The sequence below is a fragment of the Phyllostomus hastatus genome, unplaced genomic scaffold, assembly GCF_019186645.2.
Source record: "Phyllostomus hastatus isolate PE091 unplaced genomic scaffold, TTU_PhHast_1.1 phas_contig_150, whole genome shotgun sequence".
In the NCBI taxonomy this organism is placed as follows: domain Eukaryota; kingdom Metazoa; phylum Chordata; class Mammalia; order Chiroptera; family Phyllostomidae; genus Phyllostomus; species Phyllostomus hastatus.
In genome coordinates this window covers 22888746-22906830 of record NW_025333611.1, presented here as the reverse complement: position 1 = coordinate 22906830, position 18085 = coordinate 22888746, and the positions used below count along the sequence as shown (strand labels likewise).

The following is an 18085-nucleotide window of genomic DNA, read 5'->3' as shown; positions in this document are numbered from 1 at the left end:
CAGAACTAGAATAAGGTGATGTTTCTTACTCTGCAATCTTCAGTCCTAGACATTCTGTGTAGATTTTCATGAAGTCAATTTACTTATTTTAAGCAAATGAAGATAGCTCATTGAAATGTGTTCATTACTATGTTAAAGAAAAAAAACCTCAGCCCTGGCTGATGTGACTCAGTAGATTGAAAGCCGGCCTGTGAACCAGGGGGTCACGGGTTCGATTTCTGGTCGGGCACATGCCTGGGTTTCAGCCATGCCTGGGCACATGCCAGGGTCCCCAGTAGGGGGTGCACGAGAGGCAACCACGCACGTTTCTCTCCTTCCCTCCCCCTCTCTCTAAAAATAATTAAAAACAAATAACCTCATTGTGTGGACATAGATTTTGAGCTTTGGTTATGTGGAATAAAGTTTGATAGATGAAGTCAAGGCTAGCAGGCTCAGGAAGAAGCTAAAGGTAAGAGGGTTCAGCTTCTGGCAGATAAGCTCCACTCCAGCCAGTCCATACAGGGCAGAGAGCAGCCCATGGAACAGCCACTGTGAACAAGGACGGACTAGCCAGGCTTGAGTGCCTGTGGCACGGACATACAGCGCAGCCCTTTGGGCAGCCGGGTTTTAATTCTGAAACACAATCACTGCTCCTGACGTGACATTCTACTTACCAAATTGCACATTTTGAAAACGCAGGCTCTGAAGCAAGTTTTGTAACTCCTAAAGGGAATGATTTTGTTTTACATGATAATGTCGGCCACATTTGATAAGCAGCAATACAATAATCACAATTTGTTTTGCTCTGAAACTTATTTAGCACACCCTCCTGTCTCTTGATCTTCGTGTTCCCAGGGAATGGGGTCATTGTCTTGCACACAAGGGGCCGTGTCCCTCTCGTGCCAAAACTGCTCTACGTCAGGGAGGACAGGGATCTCGGCCTTCCCACTTCCCTCTCTTTCTGGTGTGGATACTGGCGACTCAGGGGAGGGCACGGTGTCGGGAAGAACCTCTGAGGGACCAGCTGGTGCTTCCTGGGACTCAGAGGCAGCCAGATGCTTTCTGGTCATCATCCATTTCCATAAGTCTTTCAAGACGTCCTTGGACTCCTCCGACATGGCTAGAAAAATGAGAGGATTTGCTGAGGAGATGGAGAACGTCAGGACTTGAGACAGGGCTACGAAACCTTGTGGTGGGGCCAGGCCTCCGGCCCTCAGGTGCCACACCCACAGCCACGCTACCCACCCAGGGAGCCACAGCACAGCGGAGGTGACGGCGATGCTCACCAGCATCCCTGTGAGCTGCTTCGAGCGCCTCTGGTTTCTAAGATTTTGAGTCTTAGTTCCTCGCTTCTGACACTGGCCATAAGCTCTCCAGAAATAAAAGCTGGTGAAGAGTAACGGGAGGCAAAATACTAGGAGAGGGTAGAGCTTCCCAAACATTGACATGAACTCTTCGGCCACGGCGGGCACGTCCACCAGGCACATTTCCACACCTGCGTGAAGCCTGGTGGTGCTAAAGAAGCATTCTGGCAGGGACAGCAGGCTAGCCACAGCCCAGATGGCCACCAGCACTGACCAGATGGTACAGCTGGGGATACTTACTTGCTTGGCCGGGTCACTTGCATACATGAAGCATCCTTTGGCCACTGCAACGATGGTCAGGCTCTTGGCTGCCATGCACGTGTGGATGAACCAGTCGGAGGATTTGCAGACAAACCAGCCTAGATCCCAGACAGCTCTGGAGTACGCTGTAGCTCGAAGAGGTGCAGAAAACAGCAGGAGAGAGAGGTCCGCCAGGCTGAGGTTCAGAATCAGGGAGTGGATCAGGGACGGCTTTCCTTTCCAGGCGCTGTGAAGGAGGATGCCAATCACGCACAGGTTCCCCACGAAGCCCACCAGGCAGACGGCCACCAAGAGAGCTGGGACCACAGTCCTCCAGTCCTTGGAGTCAGAGGGTAGGTACCCTCCAGCAAAGTGGAGGTGAGCAAGGGACACGTTCATGGTGCTGGAGTTGGAGGCTGCAAAGGTGGCTGCCAGAATCACCTTTTCCATCCTGCCTCCTTCCAGAGGTCAGCCTTTTTGTCTTTTCGCCTTGGCTGTTTTGCATAGGAAGGAAATACACTGTCTTCAGTGTCAAACAACACCGCTGGACCGTCCCCTTGCCTATTTTCTGAGAGCGCAATGTGGAAGGAGGTTGACTGCTAAGCTCTTTCTTTGCTGCACGGAAAATCCATCGACTGCACTGAAGGACAGGCAGCAGGGGCACATGGTTGCTGCTCATTAGCAAGTCTAATATCAAAGTGTCAGCCCCATGGAGGAAAAAACCAATATGCCCATAAATGATAAATGAGGAGAGCATAACATGTAAGTGGATTAGGTTCCTGGGGGGTCAGCAGAGCCAGTCAAGGCAATTATTTTCAACCAGCTATTTCTGAAATCTTGACTGCAGCCTGTAATTCAGTAAACACCACATCCTGGAAACTTACACATGCACCAGAATCACCCCAGGAGTTTGATTCAGCGGCTCTGGTGTACGTTACAGCACATTCCTTTGCTCTTAGAATGCTGAGCAGCCCTTCAGTAGAGGGAGTATTCTGTTCTGAGACGGATTGAAAAAAAACCCAAAACATTATGGAACCAGGGAGAGATTGTAGCTTAGAAGGACCAAGCCCAAAAGGACAGCCCTGGGTAGGAAGGGAGGGCAGATGAGGGCTGCAGGGAGAAGGGGAGGCGCAGAACGCTGGGACTCAGAGTTTGCTGCCTGTGACGCCCGGCGTCCCTGGCTCAGACGTGGGCCTCCACACTCACACTAAGACCCCAGCAACGGGACGGCTGCCACCCCAAATGCCTCAGCTGGGTCCCAGGCTGGGTCCCAGGCTGCTGCTCCTGACAGGGACACCGCCCATAGTGATAATGGCAAAAGGTAGCTCCTGGAAACTCAGAAGCACTGATAAAACATTGGCAAATGTCAGCTGTAGACTTTTTAAAAAAGATTTTATTTATTTTTAGAGAGGGAAGGGAGGGAGAAAGAGAGAGAGAGAAACATCAATGTGTGGTTGCTGGGGGCCGTGGCCTGTAACCCAGGTATGTGGCCTGACTGGGAATCAAACCTGTGACACTTTGGTTCACAGCCGGCGCTCAATCCACTGAGCTACGCCAGCCAGGGCCAACTTTTTTTTTTTTTTTTTTAAATTTCAAGTTACAGGGGCCTCAGCCCCCTTAATTTTCAAAAGACCCCAGACAAAGCAAATTGGTAGCCAAGCTTTTAAGTGGCTTCTGATCAAAGCAGAGCTGCGTGTGATCTCTTACCAGGGCTGGGCAAAGTTTACCCTATAGCTGAGCTCCAGGAAGCGGTGACTGATAGAGGCAAGCCTCAGAGATAGATGGGGTTCAATTCCAGGCCACCGCAATAACGTATTGCCACAGAGAGTCGTCACCTTTTTGCTGGTGGAGGGCCTTGGTTTTCAATTTGTAAAGAATGCAACATCTGTGGAGCTCAATAAAAGGGGGTACGCCCCTAATACCATGATAGATTGTGTGAGTTCTAAGTGCCGCCCTCCCTGCTAAGTTTTCTCGGGACAGAGAGGGTACTGTTAATGCCCCTGCTAGAGGTGACGACATCAAGGCACACAGAGCTGAAAGGACTGCCCGTGGGTCTGAAGACCACACAGACAGCAGATGACAGAGTTGGGAGGGGACCCCCGTGGGTCCGCCCCCAGAGTTGGTATCCATAGCAGTCCGCTATCTGGCCCCACTAAGGGTGCTGTGAGCTACTGGCTCTTAAGCACTGCGACTGTGAGACTAGGTTTCAGCTGAGCAAGCGTATGTCAAGCCCTTTGGCACCAAATACAAAGCCGTGAGCCCCTTCCTCTTTGTCACGCACGCCAACAGCCCCTGGGAGTCCAGTGTGGTAGAGTCCATTTCCTTGGGGAGCTACAGTCCAGTTGAGGAGATAACCAATCAAGAAAGGTCAGTGACAACACTACAAGCGTCCTGGCTGATGATGCCCGGACGAGGGGCACCTGGAGCAACCTGAGAACGGGTAAGGAAGTCAGGCAAAGGCTTCCTTGGAGAACGAAATCCGAGCTGGGGCTTCGCCCTGCACCTGCCTGCTCATCTCCGGAGGAGACTTTTGGGAGCCCATCCCACTGCTGTGGATTCGGCACCCTTGCCACACCCCCGCAGACAGCTGCTTCTCATCAGGCACCTGAGCATGGCTTACTTCAGGTCCCCCAGAGCTGACCTCTCCTTCCGCCTCCAGGTTGTCAGGCTCCGCACAGCGCAGGTGAAGCCCAGGCTGGCGGAGCGGTCCGCGGGGCCTCGCCGACCAGCTACGGCGCATCAGTGAGCTGAGCACGTGGGCTCCATCCGCACAGGCACGGCCTGAGTCAGCCCTCACTCCCACTCCCGAAGTGGTCGGAAGGCCGCATCGCAGGGTTGGTGTCTCCTTCTGCGCCCATGACCTTGCTCTTGCAGGCGTCCTTTCTCCCGTCCTCTGGTTGTGCTCTGTTTTGGACTTCCATTATCCTGTTTCCGTGGACTCTCTTTTGCTGTGGCGCCTTCTCGAGTGGCGTGTCCCGTTACTTGGCATCCGGTGCCATGGAGTGTCGTTCCAGGCTGCAGGTGCTAGCTAAGTGACAGTCCCTTGCTAAGGTAAGTGCCAAGGAGGTCCGGCTGGGTCTCCATGGCCCTTCCGACAAGACAGCCTCCGTCCTCTCCTCCCTCCCCCTTCTCCCGTTAAGACCACTGTAGGAGAGATGGTGGAAGGAGGCGGACTGCCCTTCCTCACAAAGTGGTCACCAAGTCTGGAAACAGGTGACTCTTTTGCCCTGTTATTTCATGTCCGTGACCGTGTACGGTGTGTTTGTGTGCGCTCCAGGCTTCACGCCCATCCTGTGTGTTTCCAACGCCACAGACTGGGAGCCAGAGCGGAGCCTCGTCCCTGCAAGATGAGGCTGTCAAGTCTGGAAGGGGACTCCCTGCATTGTCTGGGTGGAACCTTTATTTTCCAGGTGTGACAGGCGCTCAAAGTGTAAGTGGCTTGTCCGCCATTACTGGTTCCTTGGGAGCAGGACCCCAGCTGGGCTCCAGGAGCCTCAGAGACCAGGGTGGGGCTTTTTGCTCTTCACGCCGTTTTGCACCTTTTTCCTGCCTGGGCTGTTGCCTTTGTAGCAACCTCACGTTTAGACGTGGGTGTGAAGGCCCTTTGCAAAGCAGGAGGCTGATGGGAATATGAGGGGTGGCTGCATTGTGTCAACCTAGGTAGAACTTTCAGCTTTCTTGAAAAAGAAAATCACTCATGGTCCTATCAAACACAGCTGTGGTTGCTATTGTGCTGTTATTTCCTTTCACCTGTTTTTCCTTTTGCAAGAATTGGCTGTTTACTTTGTTGTGGTGCAGACTACAGTGGCAGCTGTGAGTTTTGTCGTAGTGTGATGAGAGGCCCTGGTCAGCCAGAGATGCTGGAGAGAACTCCCAGGGACGGGTTTCACCGCCATGACCACGGCAGTGGTTGCTATTTTGTGGGGGCACATCGTCCTGAGAGAACGGGCTTTCCGCAAGGGAAGGGCTGAAATATCTAGGGGGGCCCCAGTTAAACTGAACTTTAGACGTGATCAGCCCTTTCTTGGCTCCAGCTGTTTTGTTTTGTAGGCTGCCGTTTGCTGTGGGACCTACTAAACAACAGGTGCCGTCATTTAGAGGAAAACCTAGGTGTCGAATCAAAATTCCACGGCCATAATCCCCTTGCAGAATAATCTTTCCCACATTCTTTTAAAAATATCTTTATTGACATATAATTCACATATCATACAATTTGCCCATTAAAAGTAGCCGAACTAGTGGTTTGGGGTATTTAATCTTTCCACAGTCTTGCTCATCCTGAGTGTAGTGATGTCATGCTCTCGGTCCAGTGCAGACTGGAGCTGGTTCTATGCCTCCCAAGTCCAGCAGGTGGCGCCGCATCTCCACACGGGATTCAAACATCCCCGGACCGGTGGAGCCCTGGGAAGGAACGCTGAGTGTTCACGAGAATGGTGGTGAACTGATTGCTGGGTGGCTTGTGGAGAAAGCAGAGTACGTTGCCACCCCCGAGGCCCAGGATGTTTGCCTTCCTTTTTCAAACGGGAGAGGCAGCCCTTGTGGTCTGTAGGTTTCACCCTTCATGGTAATTCTTGGGAGGAGAAAAGTTTCAAAAATTGTTTTCAATCCTTCCCCCATAACAAAATGCTCTCTTTGAAAGGCAAGATGTTTGGACAGACAGGAAGGAAGGCGGCGCATATTTCAGCCTGTGCACAATGTTTGCCTATCAGCCTTTCTGCTGATTGCATTAAAACAAACAAGATTTAACACTTTTCAGTCCTTCATTACAAATCCTCTCAGTCCTTCATTACAAATCCTTGTTGAAAGTTCAGGGAATTCTAAAAGTTTCCTCCTAAAACTACTCTATGCATCGTTGCTCAGTAGCTGTAATTGAGAAGTTTGGGTTTTTCTCACAAAGTAGGTCTATAATTTTTACCCTCATAAAATTTTTAAGCTTTAGGTAGAGGAGGTAGATGATAGTGTCCTTGTTTTGTAGAAGAAGCCGAAGCACCCAGAGGCTGGACTTGCTGGTGGTCCCACAGCCAATGGGGTGCCAACCCGATCCCAGCCCTGGGTCTCAGCTCTGCTCCCGCCCTTCCCACCCGATCAGCCCCCGAGAGCTGGTTTCAGGTGTCCTGAGTTCGCTTCCATTGCTGCTCTAAGAAATGCCCCCAATTTAGTAGCTGAAAGCAACACACATCCTGTTACTCTCCCGGGGATCAACAATCCCAAAATCAAGGTGTCCACCCAGCTGCATGCCTTCGGGAGGCTTTAGGGTGAGCCCACTTCCCTGCCTTTTCTAGCTGCTAAAGGCTCCCACATTCCTCGACTCGTGGTTCCTTCCACCACCTACAACGCCAGCATCGTGGCGCCCCTCCCCCACCTCTGCTTCCGTCATCGCATCTCCCCCTGACCCTGCTGCCTCCCTCTCATAAAGGGCCCTTGTGGTTACATGGGGCCCACGGGGCCATCCAGGATGACCTCCCATCTCAGGATCCTTGTCTTAATCCCATCTGCACACGTCCTTTGGCCACGTAAGGCCAACATGCACAGGCTCCCGGGGTTAGGGCATAGCCCCCTTGGAGGGAGGGACTAGCACCCTGTCTTCCCCGTGTTCTAAAAAAGTTTGGTGGTGGTAAATTTGGGAAGTGCTGGACTAAACAAAAGTAGAAGAGGACTTCTCTGCACCTTAAACATAATTACTGTAGCTTACATTTGTCGAGATGTTAATATTTGCAAAGCATGGCTTCCAGTGGAAAATTTTGCATGTGCTGGCTCGTGTCACGCTCACAGCAATGAGGATCTCTCTTTCCGTTTATCCGATGAAGAAAGTGAGATTCAAAGTCAAGGAGCCTGCCCAAGGCCACACCGCTGCGAAGTGGCCCTGCTGGGATTCAAACTTGGATTTACCTGATGTTGGAGTCCAGGTCCTGGAGATGCGTGATATCCGTGCTCCTGTGTAAGGCACGGGGCTCGGGGTGCAGAGCCGTTCAGGTGAGTGCAGCCGGGGTCATGGCATTCTACGAGGCTAGTGTTCCTCAGAAAACTATGGACTTGGGGTGGTGAACACACAATACTATGTACAGATAATGTGTTATAGAACTGTACCTCTGAAACCTATAACAGATGATGTGTTATGGAACTGTACCCCTGAAGCCTATATAGCTTTACTAGCCAGTCACTCCAGTGAATCCAGTAAAAAAGAGAACTTTATGAAGTGATCCAGTCGGTGCCCTGTATGTCAGTGCTATCTGCCAGAGTGCTATGTGACGGCAACAGGGTTCCCGAACCTCACCGTCCAGCAAGGGAGCCTCAAGTGACCACCTGACCACTTCACATGGGGGTAGGACAACTCAGAGACCTTTAAATTTTACTTAATTTGAATCATTTAAATGGAAATGGTCCCATGTCCCACGGGGATAGTGGCTCCCCGCTGGGCAGCACAGCTCTTCACCCTTCCTAACCGACGTGTGAGCCTAGCCCAGGCCCGTGCGGTCACTCTACTTTTGAGTGTTTACTGTATTTGACAATGCATTGCTACAAATGTCATTCAAAGGATGGTTATTAAAAGCTTTGGAAAATGCTTCTGAAAGGATGTGCCTTTGTCATGGGAGATAACGTACAACAGCATGCCAGGCATCATGGGAGTCGCCGGGCGGAATGTGTGGGTTGTTGGGTCTCGGGCGTGGGGGGAGCTATCAGGGGTGTTGGGTACAGTCTGACACCCTGTGCTAAGGAGAGCTGTCCCAGCTGGAGAATGCTTCTTTGCTCCTTTAACAAGAATCTCTGAGGCTGTTTTGGAAACTGGGGGGAAACCAAGAAAGTGGGACTAAGGACCCACCAAGTCTTCGAAGCCACTGTTTGGGGAAACAGTATGTGCTTTGGTGAGAAAAGATCATCCGTGACATTACATAAAGCCATCCCCCTGGAACTGTAAAAGCAAACCCCAGGTGAACGTTACGACAAACGGTGTTCCCACTCTCATGAAATCTGAGGCGGAAGATCAGTGCCTGCCGCGGGTCGAAGGGATGCCTGTGTGTTTGAAGCCGTGTTGGGTGGAATCATTTTCCAAACACCCTCCGCTCCCCCATCCCTTATTGCTGAGGCCCTCGAGGTACCTCCCTGAAACGCTAGGGTCTACAAATCACAGTGGAATCTAGAAAGTTGTTTCAGAACTCAGGGGTAGGAGCATTTCTGGGTTTCTCAGAAAAGGTGAGAGGTGATACCTCCCAGGTAGCTCTATATGTGTTTTCAAATACTCTCTGTATGTGTGTATAATATTGAAAAGATCCTGCCAGACGCCATTGTAAATTTGCCTTGTCTTTTCATATTATGTTACAAGTAACTCTTCTGGGTTATCGGCAGACCTACGTCTTTAAATGGCTGTGAGTGTTCTCTGTTATGTTTGCACAGGACAGGGTGTAGCCTGGGAAGAAGGGGGTTCCTTAGGATGTCACATCACTGGGCAAGGCCATTCCGTCAACCTTGGGTATGTTCACTGCTCAGAACCAGCCTTAGCAATCATTTTTTAGGAACAGCCATCCTTGCCCACGCACGCCGGCTGACGCTGCGGGTAATCGAGCTGGCGTTCAATCCGCTGCAGCCTTTTGTATTCCTGTGTTAAGTGGGCTCAGGGATGACGTGGATAATTGAACTGTGTTAAGTCCTTGAGTGCTTCATGTGACAACGTCAAGGTCTTTTCCCTGTCCGTAACTGATTTAAGGTCACAAGACTAGTAAGTGACAGTCCTGGAATTTGAACTCAGGCTGTCTGGCTCTGGCACTTGAGCTCCAAAGCATTGACCTGCCTCCAAAATAGGCTTTCATTCTGGTAACTGTGATGCTAGGTGGTGGGGTGTCCTGGAGAGGGGGGCCAGCCCCAGTGGGTGGTGGCAGAGTGCACAATAGCCACTGTCTGTGTTTCCAGTGTGGCTGTTTCTCCTGTGGTGTTGACTGGAGCCCAGCAGCTCCTCACTGGGGTCGTATAGTAAACCCTGCTTACATAGAAATAATAGTTCAGTGACCCCCTTCCGTTTATCTCTTTATGCATGTTTACAAAATTGTATACATTGTGCAATTTTAAATGGGATTCTACTAGGTTCCATCACAAATGAATCCACTTCCTTTTCTACTGTGTGATGTGTGAAGCTGGTGGCCCAGAGACTTTGTTTCGGGGGGCAGGGGGTGGGTGGGTGTGTGCAGGTGACCCACAGGGAAGGTGAGGCAGAGCTCTCCTCGAAGTGCCGTGGATAAATGTCATAGAGTACCTAGTGACAGCGTGCCTTTCCAATTAGCATCTGATCTGTTTCCTGGAATCAGGCAAGTCCTGAATTTTATTGTTTTTCATCAACGGTTTTTGTTTGCCATAATGCCTCCACTAAGGCCAAATCATTTTTTTTTTTTAATTTCATTTTGACAGGCTTAAAAGTGTCTCTTGCTATTTCATCTGTGTTATGTTTAAGAACTATACTTCTGGTCACCACCCGCAATTTTATTTTCCCAGTTACCATCCATTTTTAATAACAGGTTCCTGTATTCACACAATGGCAGGACTCTAATTTATACAGACTTTGTCTCTGAGCCGACACAGTCGCTTAGCAGGTAGCGCCCCCTGGTGACAGCTCAAGATACCAGTCGTTCAGTGGGCGGATGTGACTCACAAGCAAAAACACAGGTCGAATTTTATTGGAAATAGTCCCAGTAGGGACTTGTTGAATGGGGTGTGGATAAAAATACTTTTTATTAGGAAAAGGATATTTGAGTACAGATAGAGGAAAATGAACACATAGATAGAGGTGGTTAAAATGCCTGTGAGGGGATCAAGGACTAAACTGGATCAAGGACTAGCAGCGTGGGCATTGCCCGGGGGCTTGTTAGAAATGCAGAGTCCCCGGTCCCACCCCAGGGTCAGAACCTGCATGTAACGAGAACCTCAACGATTGGTCCATCTGCCCAGGAGAGTGAGAAATGCTGGTGTACAGTGAGGAACAGTGGAAGCGTTTGCCTCGTGGGTTTAAAACTTAGAACTGGGTTAGAACCCCAGCTCGGTCGTTCACTGGCTGTGCGAACCTGCCCGGGTAACATTCCTGAGCCTCAGTTTTCTCATCTGGAATCGGTCCCACAGAGGACTATCTAAGGCAGTGGTCACCGCCATCATCGCTAACGTTTCGCTAACATTTCGCAAAAGTTTAACGAGGGCTCACTACAGTCCAGGCGCCCGTTTCATTAATTCATTAGTGAGGTCATGACGGCTACCGGCTGGGCAAACAGGAAACGCTCATCAAATTAAAAAAAAAGGGATGGGTTGTGATGATTATAGTCACTATAAAGCCTGGCGTTTGAACAGGTTGGGTGGAAGGGGACACGCTCAGTGGAGACTGCAGATTTGGCGAGTGGAGGCGGCGACGCTGGAGCCTGCCGGGAACTTTCAGGGCTGAATTCTGAACCCTGGACCCATTCTTTGGATTAGTGCTGCAAGAAGAATTGCTCAAGGCAAAATCAGTTTTCAGAGAGGTTGCTTAATATTGTAAATAACAGGAAAACTATTTAAAATAGGGGTTCTCGAACTTTGTGAGGACCCCAAAGAGCTTCTTATGTTCGTTATATCTGTCAATATTCACCTTCTTTGCAACTAAACCTGAAAAAATTAAAATATTAATTTAGTTTTAAATAACAATCAACCCACTCCATGATATGCTAAGTAATATTTTTAGCTATGGCTGCTTTTATTTTATTTTTTAATTGTATTTTTCCATTACCATGTATCCTCCTTATACCCCTCTCCCCCAATAAGTAGTATTTTGTAAGAAATAACCACACTTTTTAAAACAAAAAAGTGTGTGAGACGAGTGGTATGGTTTTATGTTTCTGCAAACCTCTCCAGTGCTCGGCTGGAGAGACTACAGCTGGACTCTCCGTCTGCTTCTGCACTCCATCTGCTGAAGTACCACTCGCCAGGTAGCTTCTGGAAAGCTCCACTGTACACTCATGAGAGAAAGAGAGACTGGGAAAGGGCAAATAACATTTTAGTGTCGTTAGAAAATAGTTTTGATCTTGTGTGCCCCCCGAGAGGGCCTCAGGGACTCCCAGGAAACCGGTGGCTTAAAAGATTAAAGCACATTCACTGTAAGCAAATATATACGGGTGAAGACAAACTGTTTATTCTTCCGCATTGATTAGTTGCTTAAACGGACGGTGCTCTGTGGGATTCCAAGGTGTGCTTGGTATGCATGACACAGAGTTTCCGTAAGAATTCTAATGCTCAGTTTTTGCTAATTTGTACTGGTTTTACCCACTTGTGGGCTTTATTGTATTTCTATAGGAGTCTTTGATGAGGTGCAGTTGGCAATGACCTTTCGATTTCCAGTTCAGCTGCAAAAAAGTTGAGCATTTTGCATTCTTGGGCCATTGCTGCTGCTAGTTGGGAATGTGGAGATTAAGTTGCAGGTGCCACCAAAGCATTTCTTGGCTTTCATGTCCGGTTTCATCTGCCAGAGAGAAGAGAATGGTGGTAATAATAATAATAATAATTAATAATAATAATAATAATAATAAAATAAAGCAGTCTCTCTATTTGAATGTGTATCGTGTTGGAGTGAGCTGTGAAATCTTCCCATGCAGACTGGGAATGCCCGGGAAGGTGGTGGCTCCCCTCTGCCTGGAGTTTGCACTTTGCAGTAGTTCAGTGGCAGAGCGACTTGTCTTGGGCTCCCATGATGGCCACTGCGAACACCACGCGGTGACAGGAAGTTTAGCATCCCAGCCTTTGGGATGGCTGAGTGCAGTGCAGCTTGTGGAAACTTTGGGAACAAATTATAAGCTTCAGTCATATTCAGAAATATGGTGAAAAATGATTTCCTAAACTATTTTTTTTTCCAGAAAAAAGTAAAGCTTTGTTATGTCAATGAAGCAATTCTAAATTTCCTTTACAATTAAATCTCAACCATAGTGAATAAACTCTGTATCAGACATTCGGCATTCTTGCTCACTTTTTAAGGGGTTTCTGTTAAAGTCAAGCTCAGTTTTCATTTCTTGAATACATATCATCTGATACTGGGGGGAATCTGGGTAAACAGAATTTTGATTTTGAGTGGCTGTCCTGTTTGCCTGTGATTTGAAAAGCTGGAATAATTTGGTAGTTTTGAGCAGTTGCATAGAATGGCCAGCAGAGGGCGATGGAATAAAGTATTTTGTAGCCGATCACACAAGTGCTGGGTAACGTATGTGGATTCACTTAAAGAGATCGTGCTGGGCAGTGAAGGACTCCATGAACTGGGAGGGGTTCTGGGTCTGGAAGGACCAGCTTGCATGCCCTCGGTTCTGGCGGATGGCTGTTTTGTGGAAGAAAGCCCCAGTGTTGCCAGGTCCTCTGCTTTTCCTTTTTTTCCCCCAAGAGAAGAAGGCATTCCAGATTCTCTGTACACTGCTGTGATTTGAAATATTGCTTAATTTCTTTTAAGGCATTGTTCAGCACTCCTGCCCTCCTCCAAGCCACATTATGTGAACTTGGCCTGTGGTCTGCCCACACCTATAGCATCCCAGGACTGTAAATGGCCAAGACTATTTGTTTCGTTTTATAAAAGGAAGTTGCTCTAGTATTTCCTTAAAAGGGAGGAGAGTGGAATATAAAGCACAAAGGCAAAGTGGCTTTAACATTTCAAGGGAAAAAATCTCCTTTGCGATGAAGCCAGATGATGACACATTTTTGTTTTGAATTCCTTCAGTAGAAGTTTGCCTGCCCGTCTGACAATTCTCCTCCAAAACAAATTATATTTTGGAGTATGTATACGCAGTGTCTGTAGTAAGTGTCCATAAGCCCACTGCTGTGGGAATGACCACATACTCCAGGTTTCGCAGGATTGTTTGACTTTTGAATATCCAGCCTCGTTTCCTTGGGAGTGCTTCCATGCTTGTCAGTGTGGTGTCTTGTCTTCTGATCTGGGAAATGTGGTGACCTCTGGCTGGTGACCCAGAGCCTGCCCTTAGGCGCTGGTGCCACACTGCTGAGTACTGAAATACTCTGCATTTACTCTGGCCCCATTGGCTGTTCCTTTTTTTTAAAAAAATTACTTCATTATTGTTCAATGACAGTTGTCTGCACTTTCTCCCCACCACTCCCCCCCACCCCAGCCAAACCTCCCTCCCTCCCTTGCTTCCACCCTCCCCCTTGGTTTTGTCCATGTGTCCTTTATAGTAGTTCCTGAAAACCCTTCCTCCCACTGTCCCTTCCCCCTCCCCTCTGGCTATTGTTAGATTGTTCTTAATTTCAATATCTCTGGTTATATTTTGTTTGCTTTTTTCTTTTGTTGATTATGTTCCAGTTAAAGGTGAGATCATACAATATTTGAAAGTCCTAGAGGAAAACATCGGCAGGAAAATCTCAGACATTCCACACAGCAACATCTTCCCTGATATGTCCCCTAAAGCAAGGGACATAAAGGAAAGAATAAACAAATGGGACCTCATCAAATTAAAAAGCTTCTGCATGGCTAAAGAAAACAGCATTCAAATGAAAACAGGCTATTCATTGTTTTATTCTCTGCACAGCAACCTGAGCTGTCTCTCAAACACTCAGATTTGATCACGGTTTTCCTGCTTCTGTGTGCTTCCCTTTCACTCTTATTGCTCCTTGGGTTAAGATAGAACTCTCCACAGGCCAGCCTGTGCCCATTTCTCCCGATTTATCTTAACCACTTCCTTCTCTTGCACTCCAGGCACCCCGGCTTTGTAATGACCACACGTTCCTCACCTCAAGCTCTGGAACAAAACTATTGATAGGGGACTCAAGACTTGGAAAATTTTAGCTTAAGGTAAAAAGTTATAAGTCTAGCAAGTAATTTGTATGTTAAAGCTTTTGATTCAGAAACTACAGATAAGGCCCATCCTGGCTCCTGGGAAAACAGCTGACCTCCTGGGACGCTGCTAGAGATTACCGGCTGGGGACAAGTTGGAGGCATCTGGGCCTATGTGTTCCAGGGAGAACAGACGACCACCCTCCCCTGGAAACAGCTAACTGCCCAGGACAGGAATGCTGCAGCTTCACTCACCTAATCCTCCCTGAATTTCAAAACCCTTACCCCACCTTGTTCATCTACCCACCCCCACCTTATAAAAGGTGGAAAGAAAAGACCAGATGGCCTGTTAGAGTATGAACCCATGTCTTCTCAGATCGCTGGCCATCTGAATAAAGCACCCATAAAAGATTCAATCGCTGTCATTGCTTATTGGGTTTGGTAGTGACAGGCAGCCTGAGTGCCAGTGTCTTTTCCAGTTACACTATTGGGTTGGCCAAAAAATCCATTGTGAAATAAAAGACACATTTTTCATTTTCACCAATTATTGATTTGGATATTTTGAGTATGTTGGCTGTCTTCTGTTATTGGCTTCTAGTGGGTAGAGGCCAGGGGTGCTGCTGAACATCTTGCAATGCAGAAGACAGCCCCGCAGCAAAGAATTATTTGGCCAGAATACCAATGGTACCAAGAAACTTTGCAAACCATTTTTGACACATTCTATCAGTCAGTCACAGCACCATCTCATACACTGCACAAATCTTTTTTTTGTGTTTCAGTTATGTTTTTACCTTTCTTAAAATAATAAAGCATAATATGCTGGAAATGTTGCATATTTTCTTCTATCTTCAGTATTAAAATGGCTGCACAAAAATTCACCAATTTGGATGTTTTAAGTGCACACTGATGTAACAGCTGCCACAATACAATCTAACAAAAGTGTTTCAAATAAAGTTAAAGATAACTAAGCACTATCAGAGCCATTGGACAGAAAAAACTAAACGGACTTTTTGGCCCACACAACATTTTAACCCTCTCCTCCCACCCCCCATAGAGCTTTGGTTAAAGTCACAGTAGAGACCACAGGCAACAGGTTCCCTGATAAGAAATACTGAGTAAATGTGGTATTGACACAGGTGTTCTGATTAGGGTTATTCTTTATTCCCTATTTAGAGAAATAGGAAAGAGGATAGAGAATATGAACAAATTGGGAACCATAAAACTTGAGTTACATATGCACAGATGATCTTATCAGTATAAAGTTGAACTTCTAAGTGTTCACTTAAATAGTGTAACCGGAAAAGACACCGGAGTTTGGGCTGCCTGTCACTACCAAACCCAATAAGCAGTGACAGTGATTGAATCTTTATGGGCGCTTTATTCGGATGGCCGGAGATCTGAGAAGATGGTGGGTTCATCCCCTAACAGACCATCTTGCCTTCTCTTTCCAGGCCAGACCTTTTATATCAGGGAATAAACAAGGTGCGGTGAGGGCTTTGAGATTCAGGGAGGATTAGGTGAAAGAAGCTGCAACATTCCTGTCCTGGGCAGTTAGCTGTTTCCAGGGGAGGGTGGTTGTCTGTCTCTCCCTGGAACCCAAAGGCCCAGGTGCCTCCAACTTGTCCCCAGGCAGTAATCTCTAGCAGCATCCCAGGAGGTCAGCTGTTTTCCCAGGAGCCAGGATGGGCCTTATCTGTAGTTTCTGAATCAAAAGCCTTAACATACAAATTACTTGCTAGACTCATAACTTTTTACCTTAAGCTAAAAATTTCCAAGTCTTGACTCCCCTATCAATAGGACAAAAAGATTTTGGTAGTAATGTTGGCTTTCATAGTTATCTTCCAAGGCTTGTAGACCTGTAACTTTGAAGCTGTTGTACTTGTACTTAAAAGGAAAACAGCATTTTTAAAAATGTTTTTAAACTATTTTTTAAATTTTAATCATTGTTCAAGTACAGTTTTCTCCCTTTTATTCCCATTCCAGCTCACCCACTCATCCCTCCCCACTTCCCTCCCATTACCACACTCCCCCTAGTTTTTGTCCATGTATCCTTTAAATTTGTTCCTGTAAACCCTTCCCATTCTCCCCTGAAATTCCCTCTTCTCTCCCCTCTGGGCACTGTCAGCCTGTTCTCTATTTCAGTGTCTTTGGTTATAGTTGGCTTGTTTCTTTGTTTTGTTGTTTAGGTTCCTGTTAAAGGTGAGATCATATGGTATTTGTCTTTCACTGCCTGGCTTATTTTGCTTAGCATAATGCTTTCCAGCTCCATCCATGCTGTCAAAAAGGGTAGGAGCTACTTCTTTCTTTCTGCTGCATAGAATTCCATTGTGTAAATGTACCATAGTTTTTTGATCCATTCATTTACTGATGGGCACCTAGGTTGCTTCCAACACTTGGCTATTGTAAATTGTGCTGCTATGGACATTGGGGTGCAAAGGTTCTTTTGTATTGGTGTTTCAGGGTTCTTAGGATATAGTCCCAGCAGTGGAATTGCTGGGTCAAAAGGCAGATCCATTTTTAGTTTTCTGAGAAAATTCCATACTGCTTTCCATAGTGGTTGTACCAGTCTGCAATCCCACCAACAGTGCACTAGGGTCCCCTTTTCTCCACAACCTCTCCAACACTTGTTGTTTGTTGCTTTGTTTATGATGGCCATTCTGACCGGTGTGAAGTGGTATCTCATTGTGGTTTTAATTTGCATCTCTCTGATAGCTAGCGATATTGAACATCAAAAACAGCATTTTTAAAGATGTTTGTTGAAGAATATTGATCACCAAATGATCACAGGCAAATTTTGCTTATTGATATTCCTGTAATTAACCCACGCAATATATTTAAAAGGAACATCAAACAACACCCCAATTTAGTGTGAATGTCACACCCACCTGCCTGCTTCTGGCAGCCTAGATCGGCCACGCCCCATAGCACTCTCCTCCGGGAACAAAATATTCTGTTTTGTGCTGTCTGATAGGGAATGCAGCTGTGCCACTGAGGAACGGAACAGTCCATTTCATTTAGTTTAAATGAAAATAGGCGCATGTGGCTATTGGCTGCTGCTACAATCTGAGCGTTTATGTCCCTACCCCGCCCTCCAATTCGGGTGCTGAAACCCTGACCCCCAGGTGGATCGTGCTGGGAGGTGGGGCTCAGGGAGGTGAAGGGGTGACGTGGACAGAGCCCTCATGGATGGAGCTAGTGCCCTTACAGAGACCACCCTGCTCGGTCAGCAGCCCCTTCTGACATGGGAGGGCAGAGTGAGAAGTCTGTGGCCAGGAGGAGGACCCTTGCTTGACCACACCGGCACCCGGATCTTGGACTTCCCGGCCTCCAGACCTGTGAGAAATACAATTCTGTTGTTTGTAAGCCTCCCAGTCTGTGACAGGCCTAACTCAGACCCACTGGGGGGTCAGTTTCAGACCCTCACAATGAAGTGGGTTGTAATCTTTTTTGCTGGTTTAGGCTCTTACCTTGAATTTGTAAAAAGCATGACATCTGTGAAGCACAATAAAGCAAAGCCCAGTAAAACAAGGCGAAGACCTAGGCAGGCCTAGAAGGAACGGAAAATCACCAGGTAGGAAAACTGTACTGTGGGAAAATGCTGCCTGGGAAACTGCCTGCCTGCCTACCCAGCACAGACAGATGCCCGGCTAAGACTGGGGTCTGGGGTCGGCCTATATGGCATAACAGGATGCAGCTTTAACTTGAGCCTGACACGATGTATCAAGAACAATAA

The 18085-nt window shown here is 47.7% G+C and overlaps 1 protein-coding gene across 1 annotated transcript; it reads right to left on the bottom strand.

The window, feature by feature from the left end:
• Positions 1–791: 791 nt before the first annotated feature.
• On the bottom strand, positions 792–2033 carry GPR151 (G protein-coupled receptor 151). Its single transcript, XM_045818867.1, has one exon. It carries the CDS (start codon positions 2031–2033, stop codon positions 792–794), a length of 1242 nt encoding a protein of 413 aa, XP_045674823.1.
• Positions 2034–18085: the final 16052 nt, after the last annotated feature.

What these genes read in the sequence shown, in the direction of transcription:
- GPR151 (XM_045818867.1), bottom strand. Translation starts at nt 2,033, where the DNA reads ATGGAAAAGGTGATTCTGGCAGCCACCTTTGCAGCCTCCAACTCCAGC.